Source organism: Geotrypetes seraphini, chromosome 10 (assembly GCF_902459505.1).
Source record: "Geotrypetes seraphini chromosome 10, aGeoSer1.1, whole genome shotgun sequence".
NCBI classification, from domain to species: Eukaryota; Metazoa; Chordata; class Amphibia; order Gymnophiona; family Dermophiidae; genus Geotrypetes; species Geotrypetes seraphini.
In genome coordinates this window covers 72,710,886-72,726,248 of record NC_047093.1, presented here as the reverse complement: position 1 = coordinate 72,726,248, position 15,363 = coordinate 72,710,886, and the positions used below count along the sequence as shown (strand labels likewise).

The 15,363-nt window shown below is 40.3% G+C and overlaps 1 protein-coding gene across 5 annotated transcripts in view; it reads right to left on the bottom strand.

Moving 5' to 3' along the window:
- Window positions 1-7,856: 7,856 nt before the first annotated feature.
- MAPKAP1 (MAPK associated protein 1) overlaps window positions 7,857-15,363 on the bottom strand; it is a 479,755-nt gene continuing 472,248 nt past the window's right edge. For 4 of the 5 annotated variants that reach the window (XM_033961253.1, XM_033961252.1, XM_033961256.1 and 1 more), the window contains 2 exons: window positions 14,824-14,921; window positions 7,857-8,828 (listed from right to left, as the gene is read on the bottom strand). In XM_033961253.1, coding sequence (XP_033817144.1) covers window positions 8,712-8,828; window positions 14,824-14,921 — 215 coding nt within the window. In that variant the 3' untranslated portion in view covers window positions 7,857-8,711. Of the gene's footprint in view, window positions 8,829-14,823; window positions 14,922-15,363 lie in introns of those variants that run through there. The other variant, XR_004540893.1, reaches the window with a different exon arrangement.

Here is a 15,363-nt window from a genome sequence, read left to right as displayed (position 1 = left end):
ACGCAATATTAGCGTGCACTAAACGTGTGCATGCTATCCTATGGACGCTTTAGCGATTAGCGCATGCGTTGATTTAGCGCACAACTAAACACACGCTAAAACACTTAGCGCACCTTTGTAAAAGGAGCCCATAGTGTGCCTGCTAAGTAGTGCAGTATAAATTGAAGGCCCTTCCTAACATCCATGCTAAACAAGGACCTGTGCCTGCGTTTCTAAGTTTCAGCTCCTCTTGTCTTTAATCGGCCTTTTTCTCTCGATCCAATTATTTGATGGCGTTCTTTTCCTTTTCTATGATATTATTTGTATATTACTTTGCATAAAAGGTGGAATATTACATCACGATATACCATAAATCATATAGGTGAGACAGCTATGCTCTCCCTGGCTCTTCTGCTAAAGTTGATTTCTACAATGGTTCTGGCTTATCTCTTGTGGTCCTCTGCCAACAGCACTGTGGGAGCCAGTTAAGCTCTTTCTCACCTGCATTTTTGAAAAGGGTAGGTGTGTATTTGTGTGTGTGTTGGGGGGGGGGGGAGCGGGTTGTACCTTGAGGCTTCAGCCTTGTTATTAGATGTGGCGATCAAATTAAGGCTAGGTGCTAGTTGTACTGGGGGCAGGAAGATATCATCAGATCTTATCTAGTGAAGTTTAGCACACTACACTTTTGGAGCTTGCATTCACATCATTGCTTCTGTAAATTTGCAGTTGTATTGCCCATTAAAAAGCTAGGCTTGTCTACATGCTTAAACTTTTTAGTATGGGTTTTGGTTCATAGGCTCTTTTATTATCCTAAGCATATCTGAATAGTGTGCGGAACCTTCTGCTCGTTAATGATAGATAAATGTTGTCATTAAGCAGGACTGCATGACAGCAAGATGATGGATTTATCAGTTATCAAGCAGCACAGGTTGAAATGTTTCTGATCCAAGAGCAGCCATCTTCAGAGATCATGCTGTACAGAAGCTTAAATACCAAAAATCAATTTATTATTCCAAATACATTTGAAAGTAGACTTCAGTTCCAGGCAGAGCCACTATACTATTCTGGAAAGATCAAGCAATTAATTTGCTCCAGCTTGATAAAGTATACTAAGAGAGTGCAGCTAGTAGATCTTTATTGAAAGCGTCATAATATAGACCCACCATTAATGATAGCCATGTCATACTGTACTGAACATTGTAGAATTTTATCTGCAGAGCCATTTTTCAGTAACAGGAAGCTGAAAGCTCTACTAGTTTCATCAAAAGCCCTGAAAACCTATGACACATAATTATCAGCTCTGAACATATATCCCACCAGCAGCTGGCACTGCATGTGTAAGATCAGCCTTATCTTAGGTGCAGGAGAAACCTAAAGAATGCAAACAGGTTCTATGAGGAAAAGCAAAAGCCCTTGAACTTTAATTTGGGATGCTGCTCTGGTAGAAGAGAAATATAACAATAGATAAGCACCTTCGGAAATGGAATAACGTGTAGGAGGCCCCTTTATTTATTCCAGAACGCAGAGCTCTAGAAGCTATAAGAAAGATGGGCTCTCTTTAGGTGATTGCAAGGTATTGATTGGGGCATAATTTATCAAGGGTGTTAAGAGTTCCCTACATAAAATACTAACTTGGCCATGGGGTTATAAGTAGTTCGTTAACAGTATGACACTTTAAAAAAAAAAAAAATCATACACATGTAGGGCAAAAGCAATGCTTTTTATAAAATTGGGTGCTTGCTATGCACACAGAGTCTAAACACATATAACTTTACTCCCCCTATCCACCTCTGGGCAGGCCTGGACTCATTCTTGCTAATCTGTATGTGAGAAAATATGCATGTAATGTATGTGCATAAATTAACTCAAAGATGAATGAGTTGATCAAATTTGCAGATGACACAATTATTCAAAGATGTTAAATTGCTTGTGAACCATGAGAAATTGCAGGAGGATCTTGTAAAATGGTACATAAAATTTAATGTGGAATGGTGAAAACCCAAATAAGAGGTACATACTGTAATTTTGGGTTCCGTATTAGGATTCAGCCTCAAGTAAAATGGTCTAGGTGTCATCGTGGACAGTAAGTTGGAATTTTCTTTCACTGGGTAGCAGTGACCAAAAATGTTAAGAAAATTAGGAAATAAAGAGAGAATAAAACAAAGGATATCCTGATGCCTCTGTATTGCTCCATGGTGTAACTGTACCTGGACTATTGTGTACAGTTCGAATCATCATATCTTTAAAGAAGAGATAAAATGGAATCAGAAAAGTTAAAGAAAAGGGTGACCAAAATGATTAAGGAAAGGTTAATAGAGGTTTACAAAATCCTGAGTGGAGTGGATTGAGTAAATGCAAAGTAATTGGTCACTCCTTTAGAAAGTACAAAGACTAGGGGGACACACCATAAAGTTGCATAGTCATACTTTCAAAATAGGAGAAAATATTTCTTTCACTTAACATGTAATTAAACTCTGGAACTTCTTGAGAAGATGTGGCAACCCCCCCCCAAAAAAAAAACAAAACAAAAACAGTTAATGTAGTAGCTGTGTTTCCTGGAGGTAAAGTTTGTAAGTGGTTATCTTAGACCTGGTTAAAACCACTGCTTATCCCAGAGGTAAGTAGCATAGAATCTTGCTACATTTTGGCATTCTGCCAGGTGCTTGTGATCTACATTGGTCACTCTTAGAAACCAGATCCTAATAAAGGGACTGTTGGTGTGACCCAGTAGGGCAATTTTTATGTTCTAATGAGTAAAATTAGACCAGAAAAGAGCTACCAAAATGGTGCAGGGTCTGCACCAAAAACCTGTTGAAAGGAAACTCAAGGATATAAAGTATTTGTGGCATATAGATAACCATTCAAACACCACAAAATTATAAACAATGCATGCAACTGGTGAGGCCTCAATTAGAATAATGTTGTCAGTTTTGAAGACCATTTCTCAATGAGGCTAGAAACAGTCCAAGGCAGAGTTACCAGATGTCTGGGAAACCCCGGCCATGTCCTCTTTTTAGAGGACTGTCTGGGCTCCTGGATGGTCATTATAAATCCCGGCAGTTTGTCTGGGTTTTGGAAAGCCCCAACAAGCTCTGCCCACATCTAGAGGGTCTCTGAGCATGCACGGATGATGTCACACATATCCGCAAATGCTCCAGGCTCTCCAGACGTAGCTGGAGCTCGTCGGGAAAGAGAGAAGGCTGGGGAGGGGGGGAGGGCTGGTGCAGAATGGGGTAGGATTGGGGCAGAGCTGGAGGCGGAGGTGGAATGGGGTGGGGTCATGTGTCCAGCATCCAAATGGTGTAGAATCTGTGCCAAAAGACACATGAGATAACTTGATGACCAGAACACACATACCTTAGAGGAGAAGGCAGATATGATTCTGGCATTTAAAGTCTTGATAGGTATTAATGCACAAGAAATATATCTTTTCCAAAGGAAAGGCTGTTCTAGAATTAGAGGACATGATAGAAGGAAAAATTCAGAAGCAATATCAGGAAACATTTCTTCACAAAAAAGAGGATGAAATGCACAAGATGGTTTACCACTAATGAGAAAATAAAGGAATGCATAAAGGACAGAGAAAAAGAGGCAGGGTGGAGAAGCACGTGAGCAAGATCACTCAGCCCCATGGCTGTTTTGAAAAAGATAAGTTTTCAAATAGGTATAAATGTTAAATAGGAGGGTTTGGAGAGGAGAGTAGAGCATTCCATAAAGTGGAGGAGTAGCCTATGGGTCCATTGCCTTAAGTGCAAGAATTTAGATTTGAGCCAGCTAGGGCCAGAGAAAGAACTTAAGTATAAACCTGCTATCCACAAACTACCTCCATACAAGCAAATTTTTCACTCTATGCTAACTTATCTGGGTGTAAAAACTTGGAATGACCTACCAGAAGCAATCAGGAAGGGGGACAAACTACACCGCATTCAGGAAAAGCCTCAAGACCCACTTTGACAATTAACTAACTGTTTCAGCTTCTGTATAGCATCCCCTACATCCAGGCTCAGCTCCTTGCTTCTCCATGCCCCCCACCCCTACTCTTTCCCCACTTCCTCTTTGATCTTTCGCCTTGAGCTTGTATAGGTTTGTGCAACTCACAAGTGGAAGATTAGATTAGATAAATGTAAACTATTTTGGCTGTACTATTGAAGGGTGGTATATAGAATCAATGACCCTTTACCTTACCTTTACCATTTTAAATCAGTGAGGTAAAGAAAAATGCCGACTGGTAGAATCAAAACATAAACGTATGAGATAAACATGAAGACTGCCTTGATGCCAACACTATGAAAATCAAGCATGTATGTCAACTTAGAAAAGCAGTTAAGTAACTTTTGCTCTTCAAAAAATATATGGGACAAACTGCACAGAAAAAGCACTGGCAATAACAACCCTATAAGTAACCTGCATGGAATGGCACTTACTGTACAATCTTAATCTCCTCTGGACAGATTAGAGACGCCACTGCAGTCTTTATCTTCATCAATTGTTATGTTACAGAGCATTGATTGTGTGAAACAAAGGTTCTAGAGAAAAGAGGCCATGATATGAGGCTTGAAGGAAGTCGATGCAGGAGAAACACAAGGAAACTTGCCTTCACAGAGAGGGTGGTGAATGTAGAAGGCAAAAGCAGTATCAACCTTCAACAAAACATGGAATAACTTAGGTGATGGCTAGTTGTAGAGAGAAGGGGAAAGCTACAGATGAAATAATAATAATAATAACAGCTTATATACCGCAATACCGTGAAGTTCTATGCGGTTTACAAAAGATTAAGCAAAGGTACAAATTGACTGACTTCAAGAGGGGAAGAGGAAAGAGAAGTAATTAGACAGGAAATTCATTGCTGAGGAGAAAAGTGATCAAAAGGACAGTAGGTCGCTATTGAAAGGAAAGAGATAAGTGGATCAGTTGTCAAGATGTAGTATTACAATACAGAAAATGGGCAACTAAGGTAGGTTTTATAGTGATAATCTGACATAAGTCTTGATTTCTGTGTTTGTGGCTGGCAATTTAGTGTTGGGATCAAAGTAGCACTTATTCTACTTCAGTCAATTGAGTTAGCTGAAGGGATATAGGTTTCTCATTTGCCTTTTTTTTAGATACCAGCATTTCTAACATAAATAAACATAAATATAGTTATATCTTATTTCTAAAGTTGCTCACAGCTTTAAGAAGGTAATTTTTACTCTCCAAGGAGGTTTCTATCCATTTGTTTGAGCATTTGGGATGCTCCCTTGTTGAAAGGGCACAACCTTGATGTCAACTTACTTAAGCAATGACTCACTGAGTCTACTTCACTCACTGATGATTCTCTTATAGCTCAAAGCTTTTAATCATAAGATCATTAATGACAGAAAAATCAGTCTCAGCTCACAGTACAAATTAAGGACCAGATTCTATAAACAGTGCTCTAATTACAGACACCCAGCGACACCTAAGTTTAGGATCCATGCTTAATTTTTATTTGGCTTAATTGGAGTGGTAATTGACCACACCGGTTTTCAGCCAATCAAACCCCCCCCAAAACAAACATACCCCAAACACTAATTAAACAATTTAAGAATTTGGCACCAAACCCTTAGGATGCCTAAGTGGAGGTGCTCTCCCACGCCTAAGGACGCCTATGTTAAAAAAGTAGGCATGGTTATGGGCAGAGAATAGCTGTGTTGACTTAGGCTTGTTAGGCATCTGACCACCAAATTAGGTGAGTGAAAACCTGTCCTAATGGAGCGGCATCTATGTCTAGGATGCCTAGCGATGCTTTAAGTCTGCTTAGGTGCTGCTAGGCGTGATTATATAAATAGTGCTATTTTTTTTTATTGACAACTGTGCAGTGAGAGAGACAGAGAGAAGGGCAGATTGGCTGAGGGCAGGTGGAATGTGTGTATGTGAGAGAACCTGCCCTGAGTGGCTGCTCCAAGGCAAACATTTAGAGACACATGTCTGATACAGGAAGCAGGCTAAATTGATATGTGACAGGGCGGGCGTCAAGACTCATGTTCCTTTATACTGGAAAGAAGATTATTGAGGTAAGAACCTAATCTTCCCTTCCAGTGCAAAAGGAACATGAGTCTTGACCAGTGGGACATACCAAAACTGTCCCGAGTCTTGGGTGGGGCAGATGAGCCTCTTGCTAGTATCAAGAACCCAAAAGCGGTGTCCACTTCTGCCTTCATGTCCAGTCTGTAAAACTTTGTGAAAGTATGGAGAATGACTCATGTAGCTGCCCTACAAATACCCTTGGGTGGAACTGCATGGGATTCTATCCTGAAGAAGTCATGCTTCTGGTGGAATGTGCCATCAAGGAGACTGGCAGCTGTTTATCACAATCAATGTAGTCGGACAAAATAGTTATGTGGATCCATCTGGAAATCAAAGCCTTAGAATGCTGGATGATTCCAAAAAGATGGTCTGAAAGACAAAAATCATTTGTCAACCTGAGATAAAGGAGAACTCTCTTCATGTCCAGTAACTTCAAAACTTTGTCCTTTTTCTTTACACCTGGTACCAAGGCAGTTGGACTTTGTGATTGACATGGAATGTCGACACCACCTTTAACAGAAAGGAAGGCACCATAAGCAGACACACCTGACTCTGTAAATCTGAGTAACAGTTCTCTACACAACAGAGCCTGAAGTTCTAAAACCCTGTTTGTTGTGGCAAAAACTACCAGGAAAACCATCTTGATGGTGAGATCCATCAGTGATGCCTCTTGCAAGGACTTGTAATGGGCTCTATTGAGGACCTGTAACATGATGTTAAGATTTCACATTGAAAATTGTTGTCGCACAGGAGGATGCAAATGCAACATTCCCTTCAGAAACCTCAAACCATCTGGATGTAAGCCAAAGACCCTTTCTCCACTTGAGTTATAAGGCATGAGAGGCTTGCCACCTGTATCTTGAAGGGGCCAACAGCCAGACTCTTTTTGAGACCATCCTGAAGAAATGAAAGGAGCACAGAAATCAGGGGGTTGTGAGGGAGTGGGACTGGGATGGTGGGGGTGGGTGAGAGAGAGATGTCTCAAGTTTTCACGAATCAAGTTTTTTTTTTCCACTTTGGCAGATGACAAGTTTCAAGATCGTCTTCTATAATGTTAGGGGGTTAAACTCCCCCCCTAAATGTACAGCATTGTTTCGAGGGCTTTGGCAGAATATAAGTCAAAAGGTAATGAAATAATATATAGTGTTGTTGGGTAAAGATCCTGGTTTTTGGAATGGAAAACTTGTCAAGTGATCATATACAGTATATTAACTAATATTATTTCTATAACAAGGTTTATCCTTTTAGACAAAACAAAATATTAGTTTGTACTTTTTGTTTGTCATGGTTTTTATGGCATTCCTTTCCTTTTTTGATTATTGTTTTGTAAACTGCTGTGGTCTGTTGTAAGCTTCAGTGGTATATCAAATTTTTAACAAACATAAACAAATAATTTTTCAATACTCATCTTTAAAGAAGAAGAAAGTGGCTAAGGGAGTCTTGTTCTGACATAAAACTATTTTTCACCGTAGCTTTCTCAAGGATGTTCCCCTTAGGGCTCCTTTTAAAAAGGTGCATTAGGGTCTCTTGACGCGCGCTAAAATGCCACATGCGCTAGCCGCTACCGCCTCCTTTTAAGCAGGCGGTAATTTTTCAGCTAGCGCGCGCTAATCTTATGTGTGCGCTAAAAACGCTAGCGCACCTTAGTAAAAGGAGCCCTTAGTTTACCGTGGGAATAGTAGATGCGACGAACTAAGGGGAACGTCCTTGAGAAAGCTATGACGAAATGTAGTTCTGTGTCAGAACGAGACTCCCCTAGCTGCTTCCTTCTTCTTTAAAGATGAGTATTGAAAATGTATTCAAAACTGAATTTATAAAATAAGACGCATAGAAAATAACTAATTGAAAGTTTATTGAGATCAGTGACGAGAAGGGTGTGTTAAGTCTGTATGTTGAAAGTTTATTCATACAGCTACACCGCCGAGGTCAAAATTTTTGAATTCGGAGTATCTGCTGGATATTTCAGCTTTCTTTCTCTGTGCTACAGACCAGCTCATGGATTAAGTATGAGAAACAGCACATCTTCAGCTATAGACTTTTTTTTTGCCCTGTTGTGTTCAGCAGTCCAAGTACCTTTCCAGTTAAATATAATAATTGATTCTCATGGCTTCCACCTTAAAAATGGCAACAGAGCTGTTCCTCTTACAAGCTTTGATACATTATTTCTGTTATCTGTGTAATAGTAGAGGAAAAAATCTTACATTTTCATCCTAAATTTCTTTTTTGAAAGTCTGCTCATATCAGAAGTAATATATACAATATATGTAACTTACTCTCTTTCTCTTCACATGGCCAAATTATTATCTATCTATATACACACACACATATACAGTATAATGCTTGCAATCTTATACCTTGAATGAACCACACATGATGTCCGTTTCCTGATTCTAATAAAAGTTTTTAAATTCATCTTTGTCACATTCTAATCAAAAATGGCAGTTTTCATCTTTTCTGTATTTGCAAGTCAAGAAGATGCTTTAGGTAAATGATATTTCATTGCAAAATGTGAGTTGTTTCAGTACAAAAAATAAAAAAAATACTAACACGTGGATTTTTTTTTCCATTTCTTGCAACTCCTGGAGTTTCTGCTTTTGCCCTATATTTGGGCTGGAAGGGTCGCCACTGCTTCTTCTCCATGCAACTGTGCCAACAGCTTGCTTGTTTCTCCTGTTCAAGGCTACACATTACTGCTGTCCCGACTTCTTCAAGCTAAAACTTGTTCTCCTGCTCAGTTTCCTTTGTTTCTGAGCAAAATAATCTGCTCGAGCTGAGCTTGCACGAGATTCCAGAATATAATTCACCTTGAAAATATAAACAAGATCCTAAATCACATACATAGCTTTTCATGATTCTTCTCATCAGTCTCCTGGAAACACACCATATGAATCTGTGAACACCGGAGGACACATGTTTGTTCCTTTTTTTAAAAAAAAAAATCACTGCAAGGCTTTACTATTCAATAGCATGAAAACAATTCAGTTTTTATAACTGTCTCATGCATATTCATTATAAATTTTCTGAAAAGCAAATCTATTAGGTATCCTCCAGCACTAGTTTAGTAGTGATTCTCCACCTGCCTGGTAAGGCTGGTTTCAAGATATCCACAATGGATATTGCATCAGAGGTATGTGCTTCCACTACCTCCATTTACATGAAAATATATCCATTGTGGATATCCTGAACACTAGGCTGGCCCTTTTAAAGTCCTGAGAATCTGATTTTAGAACTACCGTATTTTTCGCTCCATAAGACGCACCTCACCATAAGATGCACCCCAGATTTAGAGAAGGAAAACAAGAAAAAAAAAAACATTCTGAACCAAATTGTATACTAATATATACCCGACACCTTTAAATTCTGTTCCAGCCACCCACCCTCAATCATCATTTTTACATACCCCCCAGCACCTTTAAATTCTGTCCAGCCCACAATCAATAAACATTTTTATATACCCCCCGCATATTTAAATTCAATCCCAGTCCCCAGCATCGTTAAATTCTGTCCCAGCCCCCCCCGGCGGTACCTTTAAATGTTGGAGGTCGGTGGATGGCTGCCTGCTGCTTGTCGGGGCCTGCGGCGCACAAGCATGCTAATGCCTGGGCCCAGACACTTCCCTAATTGGGCCGGTCGCTGGTGCTTCGCAGGGCTGCTGCCTGCTGATTACCGGCACGTCGGGGCCAGTGACGCACAAGCATGCTGCTGTTTGGGCAGGCGCCACTTCTGAATGGCTGCTCAGTTCTACTGAGGCAGCCATTCTGAGCAGGGCTGGGGCGCTGCTGAGAAAAAGGTACCACCTCCTTTCTTCCTTGTGGCTCTCTCTTGCCCAAGGACTGCTTAATCTGAATGGCAGCATGCTTTCAGCCTCATTCTGTAAAGGGACAACCCAGGATAGCATCTCTTCAGCATCAATCAGCTTGAATGGCAATATCCCCACATCAGATGTGCTCCCTTAAAGGTGCAGGGTGGCTTAGCACTAATGATATTTTACACTATTCTGAATGCCTATAAACCCTGATAACTTTAAGGAGTCAGGCTGGATGACAGGCTGAGTAGTATTTGGGAGACAGGACTATAGAAATGGAGGAGAGCAGGACGCTTCATAGAAGGCAGATGCCTACTCTGCTTAATTGGAAATCCAGTCATGTACTTTTGATTAAATGTACACTAAACATACTTCAAAGGCTGACGACAATAAAGTACAATTTAGATGACTCAAACTAAAATTTCTGTAAAAACAGAAGAGCGCTTTTATACCTAAGCATCTGATGAGAACTCTTTCAATGCTGGTATAATTGATTGATGAAAGCACCTATCAGATTTAATACATATAAATAGTGCACTAAATTTTCACACTTCGCTAATTTAATTTTTGCACAAGCTGTTCTATGGAGGCATTTTGAATATATTTAACAAGCCCACTCTGGATTAAATTTATTCTCTCTTGTGCTTGTGATAATCGTACAGATAATTTTAATGGAAGGTTAATATAAGAATGAAAAGATAAAAATGCCCTTTAGTCGACCATTAGCTGGTTAATACTCTGTGGCCTCAAATTTGCACAATTTTATGCACTATAGAGTGTTCTACTTTTATTGCTTTTTACTGCTTAAGGCATAAAAAATATAGGAAAAGTTTTCATGGTCAATAAAGCCTCAGTCTTTGTCACTTGATCATTTAAAAAACCTAATTCCAAGTGCCACATCACTTCCAGATGTTTTTTTTTTCAGGAACTTTCAGATTTAAAATAAAGATTTACCTGGATAAAGGGTTTTGGTTAATATAATTAAGTAAAACACATCTTATAATAATTGTATTTTCAATCTTTTATTTATTAATTCAATTTTCTTTATTGTTCTCCCAGGGGAGCTCAGAACAATTTACATGAATTTATTCAGGTACTCAATAATTTTTCCCTGTCTGTCCTAGTGGGCTCACATAAACATCTAACGTACCTGGGGCAATGGGGGGATTAAGTGACTTGCCCAGGGTCAGAAGGAGCAGTGTGGGTTTGAGTGTGGGTGCTGAGGCTGTAGCTTTAACTTTTTCTCTTTCCTTTTCTCTCACAGTGGACAGTATGGGGCTCATAACTGAAAGAGAAAAACGTCCAAAAACCGGCCTAAGTCGGCACTTGGACAAATATTTCTCAAAAATGTCCAAGCGCCGAAAATAAAAACGGGTTTTGGACGTATTTCTAAATGACCTAGGCCTTCATAGTGCTGCTCAACGTCCAAAGCTAAATGGGGTGTTTCAGGAGGCGTGTCGAGGACGGGAGTTGGGCGGGACGTGGGCTGGCTTAGACTTAGCCGTACAGCATGTATAACCGAAAGTTATACAGCCCAGGATCGACGGAACTTGGACGTTGTGACTTAGACCATTTAAAACATGGTCTAAGTCACAAAAACCCACCTAAAGTCACCAGATAAGCACTGCAAACACATAACACAGACCCCCACACACTACCCCAGTGATCACAAATCCCCCTCCATAAAAAATTTTATTCACAACTTTAAATTTCAACCTCAAGACCATCATCACCTAGCAGCCTGGCATAGGAAAGCCTAGTCGTCCAGCCCAGAGGCAGCTTAAGTCGTTTTGGGGGTGGGTTAGGGACCCATAGAGGAGGACCCATGCCCATAAGCCCCTGTAATCACTGTATTTATACTTATACATGTGCACTGCTCTATACACCTCCAAAACCCATTATAGGGATGGGATTAGAGGTAAAATTATAAAATTAATCAGGGATCACTGTTCAGGCACTAGGCCTGATGGGCCGCCGCGGGAGCGGACCTCTGAGCAAGATGGACCTCTGGTCTGACTCAGCGGGGGCAACTTCTTATGTTCTTACTGGCATATAAGTGACTCCTGCAGCCATAAGGGCTATTGGGGTGGTAGATAAGTGGGTCTAGGGGATTCTGGAGGCGGTTTGGGGGGATTACCATGACCTAGAAGGGAGCTGTAGGGAGGAGAAGCCATGGCACCCTTTTTGTGAAGTTCACAGCAGTGCCCTGTAAGGTACTCCACTATTTAGGTGGCATGTCTGGGTGTTCAATCCATCACTTTGCAGGGCTTGTTCTAGGCGTTTTGGACTTGGACGGAAAGTTGGACGGAAATGTGGTATAAAGATGGACGATTTAACGGTTTGGACGATTAGATCGGCAGGACGTATAATTAGACGATTTTAGAAAGTAAAAAAAAGTTGGACGTCTCTTTCGAAAATGTGTCTTAGGCTCTTTTTAACTTTGGACGACTTGCGAGATGGACGTAAACAGACTTAGACGTCCCTTTCGATTATGCCCCTCCATGCGTTCCCTGGCTTGCCGAGGGCTGAAGAAAATGTCTTTGGTCTTGCTGCTATACCAGTTTTGATGTGCAAGGAACAGGATACCTCTTATTATCTGAAGACCCTATATACTAACCATATGCTCCCCGCTGGTATGAGATGGCAGAAAACCTATTTAACAGGTCCTTTTTGAGAATATCACCTCAATTAGTTTTTGGGTAAGCACAACAATTTTGTTCTCTCTCTCTCTCTTTTTTTTTTTTTAAGAAGAAAATTGAGAGAAGCAAGAATGCCCCTCAATCCAATGGAGGGCAGGGACCTGGGGTGGCCCAGGTGTAACTCCCAAAGCTGGCACCACTCAGCCAGTCATCCCTGTCTACCTGAAGAGAATTAATTTTCCAGTCACAGCTAGAATTCAGGAGCTAGTTGAATAGCGACCATCCGCCTGCTGGAGATAATAACTTTATTTTGTAATAATAATAATAACTTTATTTTGCATACCGCAATACCAGAAGCAGTTCAGAGTGGTTTACAGAGGAAGAGACTGTACACAGACAGCGATGTTACAGAGAATATTGTCAATTACATTGGTAGAGTAGTCGGATATGCAATAAGTATATCAGAGAACAACAAGGCAGGGAGGAGTCAGAGAAATTTATCAAAGAGATAGGTTTGGTGGGAGGGTGTGTTTGAAATGAGGGTGGTTAGATATTTGTTCCATTTGCTGGCTTGGAATGACAGTGTTCTATCAAGGAATCTCTTATAGATACAGCCCTTCAGGGAGGGGAAAGCAAATAGGTAGGTATTACGTGTGCGGAAGGTGCCTGGAAATACAAAATGGTGTGATAGGTAGATCAGGGATGAACCTGTTATGGTTTTGAAGCACAGGCAGGCAAACCTGAAGATGACCCTTGCCTCCATTGGCAACCAGTGTAGTTTTCTGTAGAACAGGCTTACATACTGAAGATCATACTGAAGATACAGGAGGAGTGCCAGCCAATAGGTCCACCTGTTAATCAGTTTCTCTATCTTCACCTGCTGGTAGATGTGTGCTATCCCACTAGTCTCTGGAGTCATCTGCTGCTGTTGCATTTCTCCCCCTCCCCTATATTCTACTGCTTACCCAAACTTTACTATGTAAATACCTTAGCTGGCAGGTGATCACCATGCCTTACCAGCTTTAGACATTGTCAGCACTCTGAAATTACAAACATGGATGGGCAGACTGGATAGGCCTTATGATCTTTATTTGCCTTTATTTATTTTTTCTATTTCTATTAGAACTGAGCATGAATAGAGTGTCAGAGTGCTGACAGTTGCACTTTTCAAATAGGGTTCACAACTTTGGTAGTCTGCTGATATCTTCAGCTGGCATGACTTGTGGATCCCCATGTGCTACACAAATAGTGTGCCATTGCTGGGTGCACCTGAGGTGAAAGTGGATGGGCCTAGGTCCACCTGTGGCTAAATCCATCACCTCTACTCCTTTGACTTACAGAACTACTCTGAACAAACTATTACAAGTTCCTTTAACTGGATGGAGGGGTAACCTAATAGTGCAGTGGTCTGAGAACCTGGAAAACTGGGTTCAATTCCCACTGCAGCTCCTTGTGACTCTGGACAAGCCACTTAACCTTCCACTGCCACATGTACAAAATAAGTACCTGAATATAATATGTAAACTGCTTTGATTGTAATCACAGAAAAGCAGTATATCAAATCCAATCCCATCCCCTTACTCTTGAATAAACTGCACTTGGGAAATCTTACAGGTGTATCATCCTGCAAATAATTGTACCAACAAATGGTGATAACCTAAGGCATGACTTGAGCTATATATATATTTTTGCATTCCACATTTATTTCTGACAATCACACTTATATTAACAACTTAATGACTGTTTCTGGACACCCCATACAGTAAAACAGTTTTAGCATGTTTACAAGCTTTGTAAAGATGAATCCCAGTATCTCTTTATATAACCTTAAGTTTCGGTTCCTATGTATTTGAAATCAATCTAAGGTATATGTAGGTGTGGGTGTGTGCCACACAACAATTTTACTGCTTTGGGAGCCAAGATTATATGGGGGGTTTTGTTTGTGTTTTGGGGGCAAGGGTTAACGGGACAACTATTTGAGAATGCAGCATTAGAGGAGGCCCCTTGACAAAGAACATGATGTCACTGACACAGGGAGGCTAACACTGGCTATGCCTCCTCTTTGGTTTCTGTCCTCTGCTCCGGTGTCTAATAAGGCTCTGTTTGGGGAACTGCTAAGCATAGTAACTTTTCAGAATTGCCCTTGTCTGACTAGATGGCTAATATTTATTGAGAGAAGAGGGATGGAAAGAGGCTGTAAATTTCATACCTTTCATATATCATCTTATTAAGTGAATAACATCATCAATCTTCAAAAATCAGTGTTAATTTCTAAAACAGACTCATAGTACAGGAAGATTCTACTTGTTAATAGTTCAAAATGAGAGAAAAAGTTGTCTTTAAATGAATACTAACCTTTAGCACTATTTCATTAACCGTAGCAGAGTCTGATTCGAAATACAGATGTTTGAAGTCATGATTGCTTAGATATGTAAGTTTAAATATTGCATGACCTGTAAAAAAAAAAAGGATGGAAACATTACAAAGCTCCTCTAACATATGTAATGAAGGTAGTACAGTTGGCCAAAGAACAATGTTAACCAACCTCCTGTACAGCAACAGACAACAATATATGAACAAACTAGGTGCAGATTAAACTTCTATTTCCTGACCGCAAACACCCAAGACACTACTTATTTCATTTTGTGTCCTTGCTGGGGTGACTTGTTCATCATGGGTCTGGTTTTATTGATTTTAGTGCAGGTAAGACCCAATTAAATTATTAAGAAGAGCACTTAGCTTATAGCCTGACGGCTACCCAGTCGTTTCACTGGCAAGTTTCCTCAGGGCCTGATACTCTTCAAAATTCCATTGTTATCTTATATTGTTTATGAGTCCAATTAATTTGGAGAATCTCCCCACACCACTCATTTAATTATAGCACTACGTTGGTTA